The 20,636-nt window shown below is 50.9% G+C and overlaps 1 protein-coding gene and 1 pseudogene across 1 annotated transcript; both read right to left on the reverse strand.

The window, feature by feature from the left end:
* Window positions 1–411: 411 nt before the first annotated feature.
* HDC (histidine decarboxylase) lies at window positions 412–20,175 on the reverse strand. The gene is made up of 11 exons (XM_062206645.1): window positions 19,849–20,175; window positions 15,752–15,865; window positions 14,393–14,515; window positions 10,476–10,610; window positions 10,092–10,235; window positions 9,227–9,293; window positions 8,303–8,465; window positions 8,120–8,210; window positions 4,309–4,407; window positions 1,550–1,651; window positions 412–1,410 (listed from the first exon to the last, which is right to left on the reverse strand). Exons 1-11 carry the CDS (start codon window positions 20,173–20,175, stop codon window positions 667–669), a joined length of 2,109 nt encoding a protein of 702 aa, XP_062062629.1. The 3' UTR covers window positions 412–666.
* Window positions 11,071–11,931, reverse strand: LOC133769560 (large ribosomal subunit protein uL6-like; annotated as a pseudogene).
* Window positions 20,176–20,636: the final 461 nt, after the last annotated feature.

The following is a 20,636-nucleotide window of genomic DNA, read 5'->3' on the forward strand; positions in this document are numbered from 1 at the left end:
AAGGGGCGTCTGGACTGGCCTGTGAGCTCCAAATCAAGAACCTCTCGACCAGCCCTGTGTGGTGAGAACAAGGAGACCTGGGTTTGCCCACTGAAAACTGAGGCACCTGGGGCCTCCGTGTCCTCGTTTTTGAACAGTAAGCCACAGTGCCTGGCTCATCACCATACTTACAAATACAAGCTGCCTGCCTTCTTCATTACCAAGGGCAAACCCACTTTCCCATGGTTACATTCAGATCTTGAGCATCCCTGAAGAACAGAATCTTTATGGTGCCTGTGTTCAGGCCCCAGGACATGCCCTGGTTGATTTATCAACATTTCAGTGTCAATGAGTCACACAGGATAGGTTTTGTTTCGGACACAAATACAATTTATTTCTATGTTAATTTCATGTCACAAGCTGAGCCACAGAAGCTGCCTGTCAATATGCTACCCTCAGCCTTTCTTTTTGATGAGCTACTGGAACCTTCTGGATCACGCTGGCCTATACTCTCCATTTATATGCTTTTGGGGTCAGGAACCCCTAGGAGAATCGGATACAAATTACAGACTTGCTCCCAAGGAAAATGCACACAGACATAAGCACACAAACTCGCACACAATTCTGAGGGGTTCACAGACCCCCCTCCAAAGCACAATCTCGAGCTCTGGCCAAGGACCTCCGTGTCTACACCATGGCCTGCAGTGGGCAGCAGGGCAGCTGGAGGCCACACTGAGAGCTGCACTCGGGAAAGCTGGGGACGCTGTAGAACTTGATGAGTTTTTTGAAGGCGCTCTTCTTCAGCATCATCATCTCTTCCGGAAACCTGGAAAAGATTCTGACCCTGGAGGAGCCCCCGCCCCTCGCAGAGGCATCTGTGGCCAGCGGCTTCTGAGCACTCACAGGCACACTGTGGCAACTGAGCGAGCGCACGGTCTTCCTCTTATGCTGCACGGACAAGTACCTGAACAGGAAAGACGATAGCCTGTGCTTGCTGACATCCGGGGCCTCCTCCGAGAAGTCGTCCAGCGGATCCTGCAAAGCTTCAACATGGCAGCTGTCTTCGCTTCTCGCGGCTCTGGATCCCACATGCTGAGGCTGCTTGATGATCTTCCTGGCCAGGGCTGAGTCGTCTCCCACCGCGGGCGCAGGTGGAAGGGGCATCCCGCTGCCCAGGGCTCCAGGGTCTCGGCTTTGAAGCATGAGGTTCCTGACCTGGGGGCTGGGCTGGGACGTGCAGTGCTGACTCAAGATGAGTGTGGCAGCATCGCGAATGAGGTGCCAGTCCCTCAGGATGTCTTCCCTGGTGGTGAACTGGGATGTCACGGTGAAGCGGATGATCAGCTTGTCCAGGATGGTGGCCGGGATGAGGAAGAGCTGGCCAGCTCTGGCCAGTTCCTTTAGCAGGCTTTCTGTGAGGCAGTTAGGACCCTGTCCGAAGGACAAAGAGACGCGAGGTCTGCATCACAGGCCTGCAGGCACCCGCTGGAGCCCAGGGCTTGAGTCTCCAGGAGACTCCACAGCCACCAGCCCCGGGGTTGGGAGCAGCATGAGTGACAGCGGGCCTTACCTTCAGACGGAAAACCACCAGGCCAAGGTGCCTCTTGGCAGGAATTTCAAACAAAGGGTCATTCCTGACCAGAGACTCAAAATACTTAGCCATTTCAGTACCCTGGAATTGTAAGTAGAGAGAGAACTGAGATTAATCCTCGTGCAAGGGACGAGCTACGCGTAAGCATTCACGCCGCTACGTGCTCTGAAACCACTCACATCTTGGTACTGCAGAGCCATGAGCGCTCCTGCCTATCTTCTCCACTTGATTTTGCTCAGATTCTTTTTTTTTTTTTTTAATTTTTTTGACAGAGTTAGTGTGAGAGAGAGACAGAGAGAAAGGTCTTCCTTCTGTTGGTTCACTCCCCAAATGGCCACCATGGCCAGAGCTACAACGATCCAAAGCCAGGAGCCAGGTGCTTCCTCCTGGTCTCCCATGTGGGTGCAGGGCCCAAGCACTTGGGCCATCCTCCACTGCCTTCCCGGGCCAAGGCAGAGAGCTGAACTGGAAGAGGAGCAACCAGGACTAGAACCGGCGCCCATATGGAATGCCGGCACTGAAGGCGGAGGATTAACCAAGTGAGCCATGGCGCCAGCCCCAGATTTTGCTCAGATTCTAAGCTGGAAAATCTCCAGTGGCTCCCTACTCCCTCACACATCAGAGACCTATAGAGAACTTGGCATGTCAGGGCCTTCTTCCAACTCCTCCCCAGGCCCAGCATCCTGGATTCCCAGCTTCTTGACTGGCCAAGGGGGCCAGGAAGGCCCAAAGCCCAGCCCCAGCTCTTCATTCTCAGGCAGGTACATCCGAGCCACTCTAGGTCCCAGCCAGGCAAAGGGCAGCTCCTGCTTCCAACACGGCCCACTGCTCATTTCTGTCAGGAGCCGTGCCCATTTGTATACATGTTGTCCCATGGTGGGTTGTGTGCTACAATGACAGAGTGGCACACTCACCACAGAGATGCTATGGACCACAAGGCTAAGAATACTCACTGGATGGCTGTTTATGGAATCAATCCTTGTTATATGTGATAGGAAATGATGATAATGGTGATGATGATGACAACATATTATCATTAGAAAAAGGAGAGATGGGGCCAGCACCATGGTACAGTAGGTTAATTCTCTGCCTGCGGTGTCAGCATCCCACATGGACGCTGGTTTGAGTCCCGGCTGCTCCACTTCCAATCCAGCTCTGCTATGGCCTGGGAAAGCAATGGAGGATGGCCCAAGTCTTTGGGCTCCTGCACCCGTGTGGGAGACCCGGAAGAAGCTCCTGGTTCCTGGCTTCGGATAGGCACAGCTCCAGCTGTTGTGGCCATTTAGGGAGTGAACCAGCAGATGGAAGACCTCTCTCTCTTTCTGCCTCTCTGTAACTCTGCCTTTCAAATAAATAAATAAATCTTTTAAAAAAATAAAGAGTTCTTTCTTTAAAAAAAAAATGTTCATGGAACAATGGAACTAGGGGCAAGTATTTAGCTTAGCCGTTAAGACATCTGTTGGGGTGCCACATCCCATATCAGAGTGCCTGGCTCACGCTCTGGCTTCCCTCTTAACTCCAGCTTCCTGCTAATGCACACCCAAGGAGGCAGGATGATGGCTCAAGTAGTTGCTTCCTTGCTACCCACACAGAAGACCCAGATTAATTCTCAACTCCTGGCCGGTGCCGCGGCTCACTAGGCTAATCCTCCGCCTTGTGGCGCCGGCACACCGGGTTCTAGTCCCAGTCGGGCACCGATCCTGTCCCGGTTGCCCCTCTTCCAGGCCAGCTCTCTGCTGTGGCCAGGGAGTGCAGTGGAGGATGGCCCAAGTCCTTGGGCCCTGCACCCCATGGGAGACCAGGAGAAGCCCCTGGCTCCTGCCATCGGAACAGCGCGGTGCGCCAGCCGCAGCACGCCTACTGCGGCGGCCATTGGAGGGTGAACCAACGACAAAGGAAGACCTTTCTCTCTGTCTCTCTCTCACTGTCCACTCTGCCTGTCAAAAAAAAAAAAAAAAATTCTCAACTCCTAGCTTTGACCTGGCCTAGCCCCAGCCATTGCAGGCATTCGAAGAGTGAACCAGATGATGGGAGTGCTCTCCCTCTCTGTCTCCTTCCAAAAAAGTTTTTTTAAATTAAAATAGAAGTACAGATACATTTTGTTGCAAATTTTTTTAAACCCACACATAGCTTTTTCTTAAGTCCCACAGCTTCCATGAAAAATGTGACAGATGGTCTCATCTCACTTACCCCTGTGTCGCCTTCCCTAGCACAATTAATTTTGTAGTTATTGAACTGCATTGAAATCAATTCTACTATTTGTTTACAAATGGCCTTCAGTCAATACCTATTGACACAATGCTGCTCCAGACTTGGTAGGCCTACTGTCCAAGCTGGGAGAGCCATGTTTCAGGAATGACCATAATGGTGACTAAAAGTTTCAGCCAGACATGACAGTCATGGGAATTATAAAAGAAAGACCCGATCCTCTCCTGGCCAAACACACTATCCTTTGACTTGCTTTTTCTTCCTCTCTGCAAGCCAAGCTCTCAGGCCATCGCTCTTCATTGCTCAGCAGGGAACACAGACACAGGCAGGCCTCGGAGACATGTTGTGCTCAGCCTCCCAACTAGCTAACCAAGAGACAGCCACCCTGAATAATCAAGTCCCAGAAGGCCCCCAAACCCAGACACCTGAGCCAGACACCACCCATCCCCTGGGCAGGTGTGCAAAACAGAGACCAGACTCCCTCCTCATGAGAAAATAGTGCTCAGCCCCACGGCATGCATGCTACATACATGTCTGACATGTGCTTGAAGATTCTTCACTCCGAAGGACCGAATCACGAACCAGAGTTTAATAGAGCGAAACCGGCGGCTCAGGGGGATCTGCCAGTGCTAGAAACAGAGGAACACAGGGCCCACGGTTAGCAACAGGGATGCCACACTCCCCCAGGTGCTCCTGAGCATTCTCCGCTGCCTGCCACCCCCTCCGGGGACGGCCCCTGTCACCATGACTCCTGAAGCTGTTGCTAAGCAGCAAGCCAAGGCAAGTTACCCAAAGGGCTGCTCTGTCTTGCAACCAAACCTCTGACGAAAGTGGCCAATAGTCCTTGACCCTGAACCACTTGCTCTAAACACTGTTTTAAATATTGCATCTTAGCCAAGAAATTTAAGACATGGAAATTTGGTTTTTCTCCAAAAGAGCCTAAGTTCCCTGAATAGCACAAAACAAAGTTTTATTTCTATTCCTCCTTAAATGCACAGTGGTTAAGAGTCCAGATGCTGAAGCCTACAGACCTGGGTTTCTCCTCCAGCTCTGCTGTGTCCTAGCTGTGACCTTGGGCAGTGCTACCTCCCTGGCTCATTCCTAAGACAGAGAACAAACAGCACCTCCCAGGCAAGCGATACAAGGACAGCAGGTACAAAGAGCTGTTGTTAGTAAGTATTGCCCATTTAGATTACTAAATATGGTGCTATAAATATTTCTGTCTAGAACCAACACAATTCCTATTTAAATTCACTGCCTTGTCCTGAGTTTTGCCTGTGAGGTTCCTATGACCTCAAAGCATCACTCTAGATTTTAGACTTCAAAAGAGCACCTGAATCTCTGCCTCTATTAGAGAGTAAAAGTCACCCTTTGATCCTGGTGATCAAATTCAACAGAGCTTAAGATCAAAACTGTAGAAGCAGGAGCTTGGTATAGCAGTTAAAATGCTGCCTAGGACACCAGATCCCATACTGGAGTCCCTGGAATCCAGTCTCAGCTCTGCTTCTGATTCGAACTTCCTGCTAATACACACTCTTGGAAGCAGCAGGTGATGCTTCAAGTACTTGGGTCCCTGCTACCCACATGGGAGACCTGGACTGAGTTCCCAGCTCTTAGCTTTGGCCTGGCCCAGCCCTGGCTCTGTGGCCATCTGAGGAGTGAAGCAGTGGATGAAAGATCTCTGTGTAAGTGTCTCTCTCCTTTTCAAATAAATAAATGCTTAGGTTCAAAGCTGTCATCACCACAGATCTGAAGACGTCCAACTCAATTTTAAACTGATTGATTTCACAGATCTGGAAACAGAACAAAGGGCTTGAAAAAGATCTGCAGTTACCCTATTGAGCAACGTGGTTGTTAGTGACCTCAGGTGTCAGAAATCTCCTACCACAACTTCTACTAAAAAATAAGTATCTGTTCCATCCACAGGATTGCCAAATCCTCACAATGTCCTCATCTTCATCCTGCACCCCAATGTCATGAGCCAGGCACAGCTAAGACATCACCCCTTTGTCCACAGACAACGTTGCTGCCACATAAGAGAACAATGACTGCTTTCCAAAGACTGGTTTCCCTGTCCTGCCAAGGACCAGCTTGAGGACTTCAGTTTTGCCAGCAGAGGGCACCAGAACCCAGATATGGGACAAAATCCCTGTAGGGGAGAAATCTGCTCCACTCTGAGAGAGTAATGAAAGGATGATAGGAGTTATCTCGAAAAACGGTGTGGTTTCCAGGGGGTTATGGCCAAACGACTGCTTCATTTCCAAAGAATAAACAGGGAGAGGCAGAGATGGTTTTAATTTGATTTCTTCATAATCGTCCTTATTCCCAGTTGCTCCCCTCTTGCCACTGTTTCAAAACCAGCCCAAGTCAAGCCAGCAGGGTGGTTCTAGCAACATTTTCTGTTGGACTGGGAAACTTACAAAGACCCACACGGCTCTCCTTTAACTAGAGGCATTCCCCAACCTCCTCTGTAATTTCAGGGTTGAGCAGGTCTCCCCTTCCAAGGGCAAGACGCCGCCCCATCTGCTGGTGCTCTCTGTGCCATGGGGGAGATGGGAGCTTCCCTGGTGGCAGGAAATCTAGCCCTGGTTTTCAGATCCCAGGGACCAGGCTCGCACGTCTTCTTTCTTGGGAAGCTGCCCTCTATCTGCCTCATCTCAAAGCAAAGCTGAGCTTCTGTTGAAAGTTGCTGCCACCTTGGTGAAGAAGAGCAGCTCAGGCATGGATCACAGCAGCTGCGAGGACTCCCAGGACCACAGCAAAGAGAACAGCTTCAGTTTTCCTGGGGTTTCTCCATGGACTTGAACAAGTCGCACAGTCAACCCATCGGGTTAGAGATAGAGGGAGGATACACAGAAAACAGCACCTTCTGGATGTAGAAGTAGAAACATCAAGTTCCCCAGCCCCGTGCTAGGGAAAGTTTAATTCAATGTCCTTATAAGTTACCTAGAAGAGAGTGGGCACTGGAGAATCTCCACACTGATGCAAATGAACCTAGGAAGATCTTGAGATGCTTCGGCAAATGAACAAAAGTAATGTGAAATCCGAACTGGACACGGATAAAGACAGTGCCCTAAGTTACGATGATCCAGGGACACCTAGGAGCATGGGCTTTTCACACTCAGGATAGGAACCTCGTCTTGTCCCCAAAGATATCCTCCCCTTGGGCTGCTAGGGAATTTGTTTTTGCATTTTAAAATGTGTGAAAGCCCACAAGAAGGGAAGTAGGGGTGAGAGAATCCTATTCTTTTTTCTTCATTTACTTCTTCCACACTGCAAGCTTACTGCCTGAAATTCCAATCAAAAAAGCTTCAAAAGGGGCTAACTTGGCACAGTGGATTAAGCCACTGCTTTTGACACCAGCATCACATATCAGAGCACTGGTTCGAGTCTTAGCTGCTCTGCTTCCAATCCAGCTCCCTGCTAATGTGCCTGGGAAGGCAGCGGAAGATGGTCCAAGTACCTGGGTACCTGACACCCAGGTGAGAGACCCGAACAGAGTTCCAGGCCCCTGGTGTCAACCTAGCCCAGCCCTGGCCATTCCAGCCATTTGGGGAATAAACCAGCAGATAGGAGATCTCTCTCTTCATGTCTCTCCTTCGCTCGCTCGCGCGCTCTCTCTCTCTCCCTCTGTCACTGCCTTTCAAGTAAATATAAAAATCTTTTTTTTAAATGCTTCAAAAATTCAAGAAAATGTGAACTGAACCAAAGAAAAATAACCAATGTATCCAAGTGATGAAGGCACTATTAATTTTAAGACTAAAAGGGCAAGACAGTTCAGTTGTCCAAGGCAATAAGACAAAACTGGCTCTTCACAAAGAATGACTCATAGGTGCAGGACTTTGCTCAGAGCTTCAGAGTGTTAAGTCATTCAATCCTCACGCAAGCCTAAGAAGCCAGAATCATCATTATCATCCTCATCTGACAGATGAGAAAATCTAGACAAAGCACATAAGCCATTTGCCCAAGAGCACATGAGCTGGTAAGTGGAGGAGGCAGGAGTCAAACACACACCAGCTGGCTTTAGTGGCTACGTGTTTAACTACTTTGCTATAGCAAATCTAGGCAGCTTAAAAGAAGAGCTTTAAGGACTATTATACCTTTCCTATCTTGAGCATTTGCCACACAGGTATTATGTTAAGTAATCTGCAACCAAGTTGTCCGAGTCTTGTGCAATATCCCCAGGCATAGCTTGAAACTAAGGGCACACAGCGGCAGTATTGTGAGAGGTCATAGTGTGCTCCCTTCTGAAGGGATCCGATACGCAAAACACCTCTGGGGGTCAGATATGGGCAGTCCCCACCGCAGAGGCCACCGGGCTGCCCACTCCTGGCTACTCACCATGAAGTCAGTGGCCGCACCCGAGTTGGCATGCCTGAGGTAGACAGGGTTCACGCTGAAGGTCTGCTGTAGCTTATACTTGTCCTTGACCCTGTGGGTTTCCCAAGGGGAGTTATTTGGCCAGGGTCTCCCTAGAGAAAACAAGGCTCTCCCACATGCCCCAAGCTGGGCGGCCACACTCACCAGAAGCCAGTACAGTCGAAGTGCACCATCATCCACTTGGAAGGATTAAAGGTGAAGGAGTCAGCCAACTCGACGCCCTTCAGGAAGCCCCGGAACTCAGGGCACAGGAAGGCAGTGCCCGCATAAGCAGCATCGATGTGGAGCCACAGCCCCTCGCTGGCACCTGGGAGGGGCGTTAAGGAGAGGAGTTGCCACCAGCCGGCTGCAAGGATCTGGCACCTGGCCAGGTGATAGGTGGCAAGGAGAACAACTGAGCTTCGCTAAAGGAGCTATTGAGGGGATGGAGATGGGAAGAGAGAGTGAGCGTGGAGAAGTGGGGCTAATGAGGCATCCACAAGGCTCACCCTGGCCTGAGCAGTGGGCCAACACACCCTTCACCTCAACCCAGAACATCCTGGCCCAGAAACGAACTTGCCAATGGCCCAGGGCGCAGTGTTAGTGCATCTAAAATAAGGATGAGAAAGAAGAGGTCTCTCTTTCCCTGTGGGTTTCTTACTTGGGGGATTAAACAGCTCCATGTGGGTATCTTTTCTGCCTTTGTCTCTCCCACGATTTCCCCTACCCTACCCCTTTTCTGAAGCAGAATACAAACTATTTCACCATGACTCCCTCACCCCGTGTTTGGGATGCAGCCTGCTTCAGTAGATTTTGACATCCCAGCAAGAGGGTAAGAAAACTTGGGGCTCTCCCACAGTTGCCTCCAAGGGCAGGACATGAGCTGTGTGTGAGCCCCTGTCACACCGCTGGGGAAGCCATGACCTGGGCAGCTCAGAAGGGGCCCTGATGACCTCTGCTGGCTCTTCCCACATTTCCCAATTGGCCATAAGGGGTCAGGATAATCCCACAGAGCTGGTTTCAGGCTCTTGTCCTGGGATGCACCTAATATATTGCTTGTCTTCCTAGCCGGAAAGGACAGTCACTTACAGATGGGGCCCAGCTCTGAGAGGCAGTCAAATGCACAGACCCCAGTGGTCCCTAGTGTTGCACAGACCTGGAGAGAAACAAAGGCAAGATCAGGGTGCAGGGTGGGCTCACCTGACCCGCTGGGCTGGAAAAGGATCCCACGATAGACATTATCCACCCCTCCCATTCCACAAGAACACAGTGTATTTCACACTGTGCTTTACATGACCTACAGTAAGAAACATGTTTTACAGAGCAGTCTAGTCCACATATGCATGTGTTTTTGAAATAAAATCATCACAAAACAGTAGCTACTCTGGCTCTTTGCATGAACTCTGATATCCTCTATTTTTTTAATGCTGGTTATGACCCACAAAATTTATTTCATAACACACCAATGAATCGCAACTCATAACTTGTAAAACTTTGTATTCGGGGGGCCGGCACTGTGGCATAGTAGGCTAGGCCTCCACCTGCAGAGAGGGCATCCCATATGGGCGCCAGTTCAAGTCCCAGTTGCTCCTCTTCTGATCCAGCTCTCTGCTATGGCCTGGGAAAGCAGTGGAAGGGCCCAAGTGCTTTGGGCCCCTGCACCTGTGTGGGAGACCCAGAAGAAGCTCCTGGTTCCTGGTTTTGGATCAGCCCAGCTCCAGCCATTGTGGCCATTTGGGGAGTGAACCAGCAAATGGAAGACTTTTCTCTCTCTTTGTAACTCTACCTCTCAAATCAATAAATAAACCTTAAAAAAAAAAAAAAAAAACTTGGCATTCGAGGACCTTTCCGCCTGCGTCTGTTTGTAATCACGTTACTTACCTGAACTCCACCAACATTCCTTCCTGCCCTCCCAGCTCTACGACTGTAAGCGTAGGAACACATCGCAACTTACAAAGACAGGCACCAGGCCCCGCTGCTTGTCTTCCTCGATGGCTCTCTGAAGAGCTTCCCCGCGGAGTGAGAAATTGTCATCCACAGGCAGAAATTTCATCTTCACAAGGGAAATTAAACCAGCCTTCTCCACTGAGGAGTGAGCCTAAAAGAGCCATGGGAACCTGTTAGCAAAGACTTACCCTAGCCTGAGCACTCCCCAGAAGCTTCCAGAACATCAGACTAAGGGAATCGAATACCAGGTTTGAAGCTGGGCCTCCCCTACAGCTCCTGGAGGCAACCTCGCAGGCCTGAGCTGCCTTGAACCTCAGGGACCTGGGGTTCATACCCAGAAGATAAGCGGCTGAACCACCGCCCGGAGGCTGTCCCGTGCCTGGGAACTCACCTGGTCAGAGGCATAGGCCACGAGTCGGGCATTCAGGGAGGACTCATCAGCACCAGGCTCCGACGCTTGCAGTTCCAGGATTTTGTTCTTCCTTGCTGCCAGCAGTGCGATCAAAGTGGATTCGCTCACTGTGCTCTGTGGCGGAGGGAGGGTTACCAGGGGCAGACTCTCTGCGTTCTCCCACCAGATTCCCCCAGGTTTCAGAGCTGTGCATGCGCACGTGTGGGTGAGAGCTATTCACAAAGAAGCGCACGGCTCCTGACTGAGGAGCTTCCCTCCCGCCGACTCACAAAGCCCTTCTGCATCCTGCAGCCAGGTGGCTCCTAGGAACCAACATCTCTGTCGGAGAGGCCACAGACACCAAAGGAACTTCCACGCACCAGGGATACGAGCTTGTTTCCCAGACAAAACTTACTTAAAAGGAAGAACTCTCTGTTTCTTGGGTGGGGATAGGGAGTTTGAGTCCACATCGATCTCCCATAGCAAGTCCTGGCTCCAGAAGACTTTCTTTTTTTTTTTTTTTTTTTTGGGGGGGGGGCGGGTGGTGGCACACAAATGGATATTTTATTATATTATTAAAATATCACCAAACACTTAAAATCCAGGTTTTTGTTTCAGTAGTCAGACAATCCTCAGATCTTACTCATCAGCCTGCTGAAAGATTCCTTTTTCAGAGACATGCAGATCCAAAATCTCTCTGATATCCTGGTTTTTAACTATTTCTGCCTGTCGAATTAGCAGCTGAATTTGAAGTAAGTCCAAAGTTATTTTCCTTAAGGATTAATTCCTCTTTCTAGGCTTGAGCTGTTGAACAAAGACTGCCTGGCCCCACCCAAAAGCTTTGGATGTACTTTTCACCCAAGAAACTTAAGATGTCAACCAGAGACCCATTCTCCTGACTAAGCAGGTGGATGGAGAAGGGAGCTAGACAAACCTCACCGGGTAACAGAGCCCAGGGGAACACTCCATCGTGTTCTCTCCATGACTACAGCTAACGCCAGTTCCTTTCTCGTTCCTCACCATTTGTCAACCTGGAGCCTCTTCTTTTTCTTTCCAATGAAACTGAGTTCTACACTGATGTGATTGAAGCCTCTCTACAGGGCTCCTCTGGAGCCCTCACAATCACTGTGCACCCCTTCCGACTGATGTTGACATTTCCTGGAATGGCCTCAGTCTCATTGCTATGAATGGGCTTCATTCTTGCAGTAGATGTGGCAAAGAGCTATTTAAAGATATATATATCTGTTGGCCAGCACCATGGCTCACTTGGCTAATCCTCCACCTGCGGCGCCAGCACCCCAGGTTCTAGTCCCGGTTGGGGCGCCGGGTACTAGTCCCGGTTGCTCCTCTTCCAGTCCAGTTCTCTGCTGTGGCCCAGGAGGGCCGTGGAGGATGGCCCAAGTGCTTGGGCCCCTGCACCCATATGGGAGACCAGGAGGGAGCACCCGGCTCCTGGCTTCAGATCAGCGCAGCACCCGCCATAGTGGCCATTAGGAGAGTGAACCAACGGAAGGAAGACCTTTCTCTGTCTCTGTCTCTCTCTCACTGTCTATAACTCTACCTGTCATATATATATATATATATATATATATATATATATATATATATATATATATCTGTTTGCTTGAAAGGCAGAGTGACAGAGTGAGGCCAGACTAAGTGAGATTTTCCATCTGTTGGTTTACTCCTTAAATGCCTGCAACAGTTGGGGCTAAAACCAGGAGCCAGGAGCTCCATCCAAATCTCTCACATGGGTGTCAGGGACCCAAGTACTTGAACTATTGTCTGCTGCCTCCTAGAGCATTAGAAGGAAACTGGATCAGAAGCAGAAGTGAGAAGGCCCCTCAGATGGGACAAGGGCATCCCAAACTGTGGCTTAACCTGATGTGTCACAATGCCCACTTCCCAAAACTCTTTTCCATCTGTAAAACGGAGAGTACCCCCTTTAACTGCATCCCAGGATGGAAATATAAATTACCCAAACAAGAGTTGGATGGGATTTTTCTCTGGCCACGACCGTGGGAATCCTAGGGGCCCCTCAGCTACCTCACAGGAATCCTCATGGGTTTCTCATCATTCATTCACTCAGTCTTGGGAGTCTGTTTCTTAAAAACTTCAGGTGACCTAAAGCAGACAGAATCCTGCTAAAAGTCTGGCAAATACTGTCATAGGGAGGACCAGATCCAAATAGATAGCTTGTGGATGGAAATTACCCCAGAACAAGGAAACCAGCATAATAACAGCAATAATAATAATGTGACAGACACTGTGGGGTAGTGGGTTAAGTGGCTGCTTGTGAGGCCAGCATCCCGTATGAGTGCTGGTTCAAGTCCCAGCTACTCCACTTCCAATCTAGCTCCATGCTAATGCACCTGGGAGGCAGTGGAACACGGCTCAAGTGCTTGGACCTCTGCCACCCATGTGGGAGACCCCGATGGAGTTACAAGCTCCTGTCCTGGGCCTGGCCCACCCCTGGCCATTGCAGGAAAGTGAACCAACAGATGGAAGATTCTCTCTCTCTCTCTCTCTCTCTCTGTCTCCTTCCTTCTATGTAACTGCCTTTCAAGTAAATAAATCTTAAAACTATTAATACCTTTTGTCTATATCACAATTCACAGTGTCTGATACATTTTCTGTCATCCACTTGCTGCTCATACCATCTCTGATTCTTGTGCTGCTACAGAGGAGAAGAGTGATGTTCACAGAGGTTATGTTAGGAGACTAACTCAGGTTCAGGGGGTGAATAGTTTATATTTAGACAGGTCTGGGTTTGAATTCTCTTTCTTCTACTTATCTGCTGAGCTTCGGTTCTCTTATCTCAAAACATGGGGATGATGGCGCAGGCTTTTGGCCTAGCAGTTAAGACACCAGCGTTCCACATCAGAGAATCTGGGGTCAATACTTGGCTCTAGCTCTGGATCAACAGCAAGATTTTATACAGTTGACCTTGAGTATCTTCTTTCAGACGTAATATCTGAAGTTGTAACTATTTGCCAATAACTCTGAAAATCCACAACGTGCAGCAATTTGTTTTTCCTGTGAAGTTCAGATTTAATCTTGCTGCAAGGAGACAGGGAGTCACTTAACAAGCAAATAGGCCCAGTCAACTTGTCAGACCTTATGTCAGAGCAGTGGAGCTATTTTAAATGAATATTTATATTCATTTAGTCCTCCAATCCATTCTCTAGGAAAATATCATCATCTCTGAAATAATAAATAAAATAAAACCAGGAAAATGAGCATTACAATGGCATTCGAGAATGTGGGGACTCTCAGAGTTCTCAGGACGCAGCCTCTCAAGAATGCCCAGGATTTACAGGTGCAGAAGCACCCCGCGATGCGCATGGGCAGTGGGAGGCACCTGAAAGCTCCACTCTGTGGCATTATTTTGGGGGAGAAAAATATTTGAAGAACCGTCACTTGATAAATAAGACATCCAAAAGATAGGGTCAGAGGATAAGATTAATTTCTTGTTGTTGTTACTTTCTTTCCCTGCCAAGGATCTCCTAGACCTCAATGGGAGGGAAACAACAGCTCTCCTTGCCTTGTCTTTTCCTTACTTATCATGAGGTGTAAGATGGGACCAATGAGCAGAGGCAGCAGATTATCAACTAAAACACCTGCATCAGTGCTCCTGGAGACGTGATGATGTCTGAACTTTCCCATCTCTTTCAAAGACAAGGAGGAAGGGTGGTGAAGGTGGTGGCAGCAGTGGGCGTGAGGCACAAGCAATGGCTGTGGCTGAGTGGAAGCTATGACAATGGTGATGCCAGTCATGGTAGTGATGATGGAGAGGATGATGACAGTGTGGGAGACACGACAGAAACTCCATAGAGAACAAGATTGTCAGACAAGGGGGTGGCATTTCTTTCACTACTTAGCCCCTAGGCTAGGCAGAGCTCTGCCAATGAAAGCACCTGTAAGACGCCTCCGCCCTTGCTGCCGGGGTGGTGGTGCAGGAAGTGATCTGGGAGCCCCAGCATTTTCGCCAGCCAGTCCATGACATTCATCTCCAGCTCCGTGCAGGCAGGGCTGGAAGCCTGAAAGAGGGAAAGGAACTTCGTGTGCATGGCCCCAGGCACTGAGATGCCCCTGCCAGCCCCAGAAAGGCATGTCTCCGCCCTGGCCCTCACTGGGCCCTGACAGTGCCAGTGGGACCCTCCCTGGAGAAGGGGCTCAATGTCAGGTGCTGTGCCCCACTCCCACACTAAAAAGGAAACAGAATGTGGGGCCTTGGATTCACGTTGCTCTCAATGAGGCGGATTCTCCAAGTCTCCATGGAGACTTGAAGTGACTGGTTGAATTGGATTCTCCGAGTCCCTAACGGACTCAGCTGAGAAGCACTTTCAAGCCCAGGGGCTTGTTTTAGAACGGTTTCCTGAAAATGATAGTAACAGCCCACTATACGCCCTCCCAACACACCCTAGGGGAGTTCAGGCTGAAAACAGAAAGATGTTCTAGGAGGCTTTTGCACGATGTAAAGCTGAGTCGTGCTTAAGGAAGTCTTCAGGCGTATCTGTAACTTGTCAAAGGCAACAGCAGGGGAAGTTGTGACCCAGCAGTCATCAGAGTGCTTAACTGGGGTCACAGACTGCAGCCACGACCAGCTCTCAGGCCCAATCTCAACTGTGTCTCTGCGAGTTGTGTGCTCTTGCTCCCGGGGAGCTAAGTTACTGAAGCCTCAATTTCTCCACCTCCAGAATGGGGCCAATCCTCCTGATTCCCAAAGGTTAGAAGATTACATGAGATCACTTATATAAAGTCTAAGTTCAAAGGATATCGCCATTATTAAAATATATCTTGGCCAGCGCCGTGGCTTAACAGGCTAATCCTCCGCCTTGCGGTGCCGGCACACCGGGTTCTAGTCCTGGTTGGGGTGCCAGATTCTATTCCGGTTGCCCCTCTTCCAGGCCAGCTCTCTGCTATGGCCTGGGAAGGCAGTGGAGGATGGCCCAAGTCCTTGGGCCCCGCACCCACATGGGAAACCAGGAGAAGCACTTGGCTCCTGGCTTCGAATCAGCAAGATGTGCTGGCCACAGCAGCCATTGGAGGGTGAACCAATGGCAAAAAGGAAGACCTTTCTCTCTGTCTCTCTCTCTCACTATCCACTCTGCCTGTCAAAAAAAAACCACATATATATATATATATATATATATATATATATATATATATATATATCTTAGAACCCAGTTCGGAAGCCAGGACTGAACAAGTCTCCCTAAAAGGCTCCTCCCTGCTATGCTCCCACTGCCAGTAGTTCCAGCTGTGCTACTCACCCAGGTGAATCCCAAGCAGTTGATGGCATCAGCCAGCATGTCTCCCAGCAGGGATGGCCAGGAGGTGAGGGCTGGGTAGTAGGCATGCATATGCGGGCTCTGCCAGTGCACCACCTAGAGGCAGAGCACACAGAGAGTTGGCACCAGGAGGCTTCCTCCCTCAGAGACCCTCCCTGGCAAGGAGAAGCCACTCGGGAGATGGGCTGACAATTTTACAAGAGACAGAAAAGCGACCCAACCCCACGAAAGTGAGCCTCGTTTACTGGGGTTCTTGCCACCACAAGACTCATTCTCATAGCTCCTCAGTGGAGCCTTTGCACACAGAGCAGAGGGAGCGCGCACAATGGGAAGCACTGTGGTCCTGAGGCTGCGGGGCTCCGGGCAGGGTTCACATTCCCCTCCAGTCCTCAGCCCCCAAGACAGGAAGGGGACACCATCAGCTCCAGAAGAGCAGGTGGCTGGTCTCTTCCCGCTTCTTACACAGAAGCATCTTTTGTTTTATTATTTTTAACTTAAGTCTTCCCAGTGCTGCATTTTATGGCCAAGCATCTTCTGTTGAAGGGCCCTGAGATCTCTGGGCATGCGGTACTAGAAGGGCCAGTGAATGGAATCAGAGCTGTTCTTAGCTTCCCAGTGGGAATGGATCCAGGACAGAGAAGGGCCAGCCCAGGAGGTCCACCTCCAGGCTAACCCCTGGGCCCACAAAGTGGAGGTGAGGAGGAGCTGGGTGGACGGAGGGTCCCCCAAGAGGACGCGGAAGCATCCCCAGCGGCTCCCCTGATTATCTAATCACCCTTCATCTCACTGCTCTGCTGGCCTGCCCCGTTCATTTCTGCACTCATGTCCTTGGGTAATGCTGCGGCTCCTGACCAGAAGGCGCCCCCCCCACAAAGACATGGCCTGCTAACTCTTAGAAAGCGACCAAGTTTCCAGGTGCTTTATCCTCCTGGAGCTCACGGCATAACCTGCTAGAGCATCGTGCTGCCATTCAGGGTGCGCACAGCGGCTCAGTCTTTCAAGTGGAGGAACCGCGTCCCAGACAGTGTGTGTACAGAAGGAGCATGAGATTCAAGTCCAAAGGCACAGGGCCCAGTCCATCCTCTGCCCCAGCCAGATGTGTGGCCTTGTAGATCTACTGTGAAACCAATGAACTTAAACACCAAGGTCCCACGTTTGTTTGGATCCCTTTCAAGGTCCATTCTTAATTTTTTTTTAATCCTAAAGAGAGCCTCAAAATGTGTACACACTTTAGACTGCATAAAATGAAGATCCTCCCCTGCCTCTCTCTCAACCCCACTTTCTCATCACATGGTAAGTCCTATCTCATCAGGCTGGCGGGTGGGTGAGTGGTCTGAGCAAGAAGTTTGTAAACTGTGAAGACCCACGTCAATAATAATCACATATTGGGATTGGCATTGTGGCACAGCTGATTAAGTCACCACCTGTGATGCCAGCATCCCATATGGACGCCAGTTCAAGTCCCAGCTGCTCCACTTCTGATCCAGCTCCCTGCTAATGCACCTGGGAAAGCAGCAGAGAACGGCTCAAGTCCTTGGGCCCCTGAACTCAAGTGGGAGGCCCGGAAGAAGCTCCTGGCTTGGGCCTGGCCCAGTTCTGACATTGTGGCCATTCGGGGAGTGAACCAACAGATGAAAGATCTTTCTCTCTCTCTCTCTCTCTCTCTCTGTCTAACTCTAGCTTTCAAATAAATAAATAAATCTTCCTTCGATTTCCACCAAGCAGAAGGCATGGTCGGTAACAATATCTTCCACTTTCCACCAGTTTCTTATTTAGTTCCCACAGCATCCTACACCTTAAGTTCCACCAATAGCCCTGTGGTACAGCCGAGAACTGGGGCTGGCAGAGAGGCAGCCTCCTTGTGGTCCCCTCGTAGGGATGGATGACAGCACCAAGACAGAAGCCCAAAGCTGACTCCAGGACCCAAACACCTAAGCGGAAAGGTGCCCTGCCTCCCCTGGGCCTGCCCTTCTCCATCCAGGAAAGTCATTCAGACTTTTATAACCAGGGTTGGAATTAAAGGGGAAAGAGAGGTCTGTCCCTCTCCACCCACCCCCCCCCCCAACTCCAACTTTCAAATAAATGACCAAAATGAAAAGGCCAAGGCCGGCTGGCCCACAGAGGCTGCTGCAGCCTGTGATATGAGATGGAAGATGGGGCCCTCATTATCACCCTGCTTAGTGACAGTATTTTGGAAACCCCAGAGGAGGGCTTCCACCTCTGGCCCTATCAAGAGGGCAATTAACCGGTCTAGTAAGATACATAAGATAAGATAAACCCCAGGACCCCTTATCTAAAACAGTCAGACCTTGGTCCAGCACTGAACCTCCCAGAAGACACCCCTGGCAACTGGGGAATTCCTTGCAATCGAATCAATCTCACGGGCACCTCCATGGGGAGCTCGCTCTCCCAGATTACAGCTAAACCCTCGGCCAAGTGTCTGTTACAGAATGGAAGCCAGGAGATGATCTTATCGGGAGCTCGCCTCCCCGGTAAAGCTTTCCTGCTACTGACTTCTACAAAAGAGGCTTGTGAAATCCGCGGAATGGACAGAGAGGAGGGTTTGGCTGCCAACCTTCTTGCCCTCGCTTCCTGTCTTTGAGGCTTCCTGACCTCTGCCCTCGGGCATGTTTCCGCCCTGGGGAAGTGTTCTTGGGGGGTCGATCTCAAGTCAGTGTGGCGATGAGCCTCAAGACACAGATGGCTCAAGCAGGGAGAGTGAGGAGACAGCCTGGGTGCCAGGGGCGCTGCTGCGGGGTGGTGTGGCTGGGGAGCAGCCTGTTTAACCGTAATGAAGGGGTCTTCCCTTTCCTTTTCCTGTGTTCGCTGACAAGGGCCGTTTGCGGCTGCTGGTGTTGCAGATTACCTGTGACTAATGAGTAATAATATCTGCACGGGAGTTTCAGGAATCTGCTGAAAGGCGACAGCTTGCAAGGCAGACCCCACACTGGGCCGAGGAGAAAGCACGCTGCCACCAACTGCGAACAGCTGAGCTCCGTGGTTGCGGCGCTGCCCCTCGGACCCTCATCAACAAACCCTAAAAGTCGGCTTCATTATTAATCGACTGAACTTGTTTTTCTAACCTCCACCTGCAGCCGCCCCTTCCTTTAAAAACCCTTTTTGCTGGCTTGTTGGGAGGAAAAGAGCCGTTTTGGATCCAGACATCCCTCTTTCCCCAAGAATGCCGGCTTCTTGAAACAAACCGTTCCCTCCTACCAGCTCTGGTCTCCGGAGAATCGGCAGGGGCCGAGTAACACACACGCTCGGTCACTCGCCAGAGAGGGGACAGAGGGTAGGAGAAAGAGCAGAGCCTGCAGAGTAGGACAGGACTAAACTCCGGGATCTGCCGAGTACAAGACCACTAACATCACTGAGCCTTGTTTCCTCATCTGTAACCCAGGGTCGCTGTGAGGGTTAAGCGAGATGGCCTGAGGTATGGCTGCTGCAGCAGGGAGCCCTTACCGCTGGTGGCCGCAGGGGGAGTTGCAGCAGCTCCAGCCCAGCACATCCCCCCATCCCCCACCCCCACCCCGTAGGTGCTGTCGCAGGTGCACCCTCGGTCCCCCAGAGGGATCAGCCCTTCCTGCCCCAGCAAAGCAGCTCCATCACCAGGCCTCCCTCAGATAGGAAAGGACCCAGTTCCCATCTCAGGGAGAAAGGCAGGGCTGCTTCCTTGGGCCCCAGCTGACAACCAGAGCTGTGCTCTCTGCTCCCTCCCTTCCCTGCAGCGTGGCCTCACGCTGTGTGGGAGAGCCCCTGGCTCTGCCCGATGGGGCCCAGGCTCCATCTGCAAGCCTCCCTCTGCTGTCCTGCCAGCCACAGTTGTCCCTCACCTCCTGCCCCTCCCCCAGAGCCCTGTCAGACACTGTAGGCCAGCCCTGGCATCAGAAACCCACTTCCTGTCCAAGCCCAGGCCTTCTGTGTGCCCAGAAGATAGGCTGGGATGTTGGCAGCGAAGTGGCCAAAGAATGCATTGTCATCCCAGGGTGACAGCAGGCAGGTCCTTCTCCAAGCCACCTCTCCCCCAGCCCTCTTGTTCCCCGAAGTCCAGAATCAGCCTTGTGGTCACCGTGTCTCACCCCAGGCATGATGATCCGCTCAATGTCCCCAAAGATGCTGTCCCAGCTGTCGGGCTCCTCGGGAGCACTCTCGGGAAGCTGGGCTCGTAGGTAGCCTGGCCGCACGTCCGGGGTCACCCGCCTCTCCCGCACCGTGCTCAGGTACTGGCAGATGTAATCCACCATCTCTCTCCCTAGAAGGCAGGTAGAGAAATCAGGCTCGCGGCCCCTGCCCGGGGCCAGCGTTTGCACCTGTCCCTCTCCGGTCGAGGACAAGGGGCTTGGTGAAGAAGGACAAGGGTTGCGGGCCAAGGGGAGGGAGGACCCGATTCTCCAGCCTGATCTCATCTTTAGAGTCACAACAAAAAAGCAGGAGAGGGAGGGAGTAAGCACAGGAACAAGGGGGAAACCTCCAGCGCACCGGACTCATCCCAAGCAAAGCATTTGTTTTTCTTCCCCCTCCACTTAACCTCAGTCTATTTCTTTTCTCCCGCCTCTCTTTTCTTCTTAGAAATATAAAGACTGAAAAAAAAAAAAAGAAATATAAAGACTGTTAATTCACTAGCTTACAGGTTTTGCTAGAAACTGTAGCTCTTCGTATCAAATAATGTTTTTGCTCCATACATCTCATATTCTTGATAAGCATGGCTGGCAAGCGTCCATGCCCAACTCTCTGTAAGTTCCACGCACACACACAGAGGAGTTTGTGCATACTTTCTGGGGCTCGTGGACTCCCAAGAGCACACCATGGACCTGACAGAGAAACCCGGTACCAGCAGGAAGTCTCAGTGAGAGGTGGCATTGTCTCG

Source organism: Lepus europaeus, chromosome 11 (assembly GCF_033115175.1).
Source record: "Lepus europaeus isolate LE1 chromosome 11, mLepTim1.pri, whole genome shotgun sequence".
Lineage (NCBI taxonomy): Eukaryota > Metazoa > Chordata > Mammalia > Lagomorpha > Leporidae > Lepus > Lepus europaeus.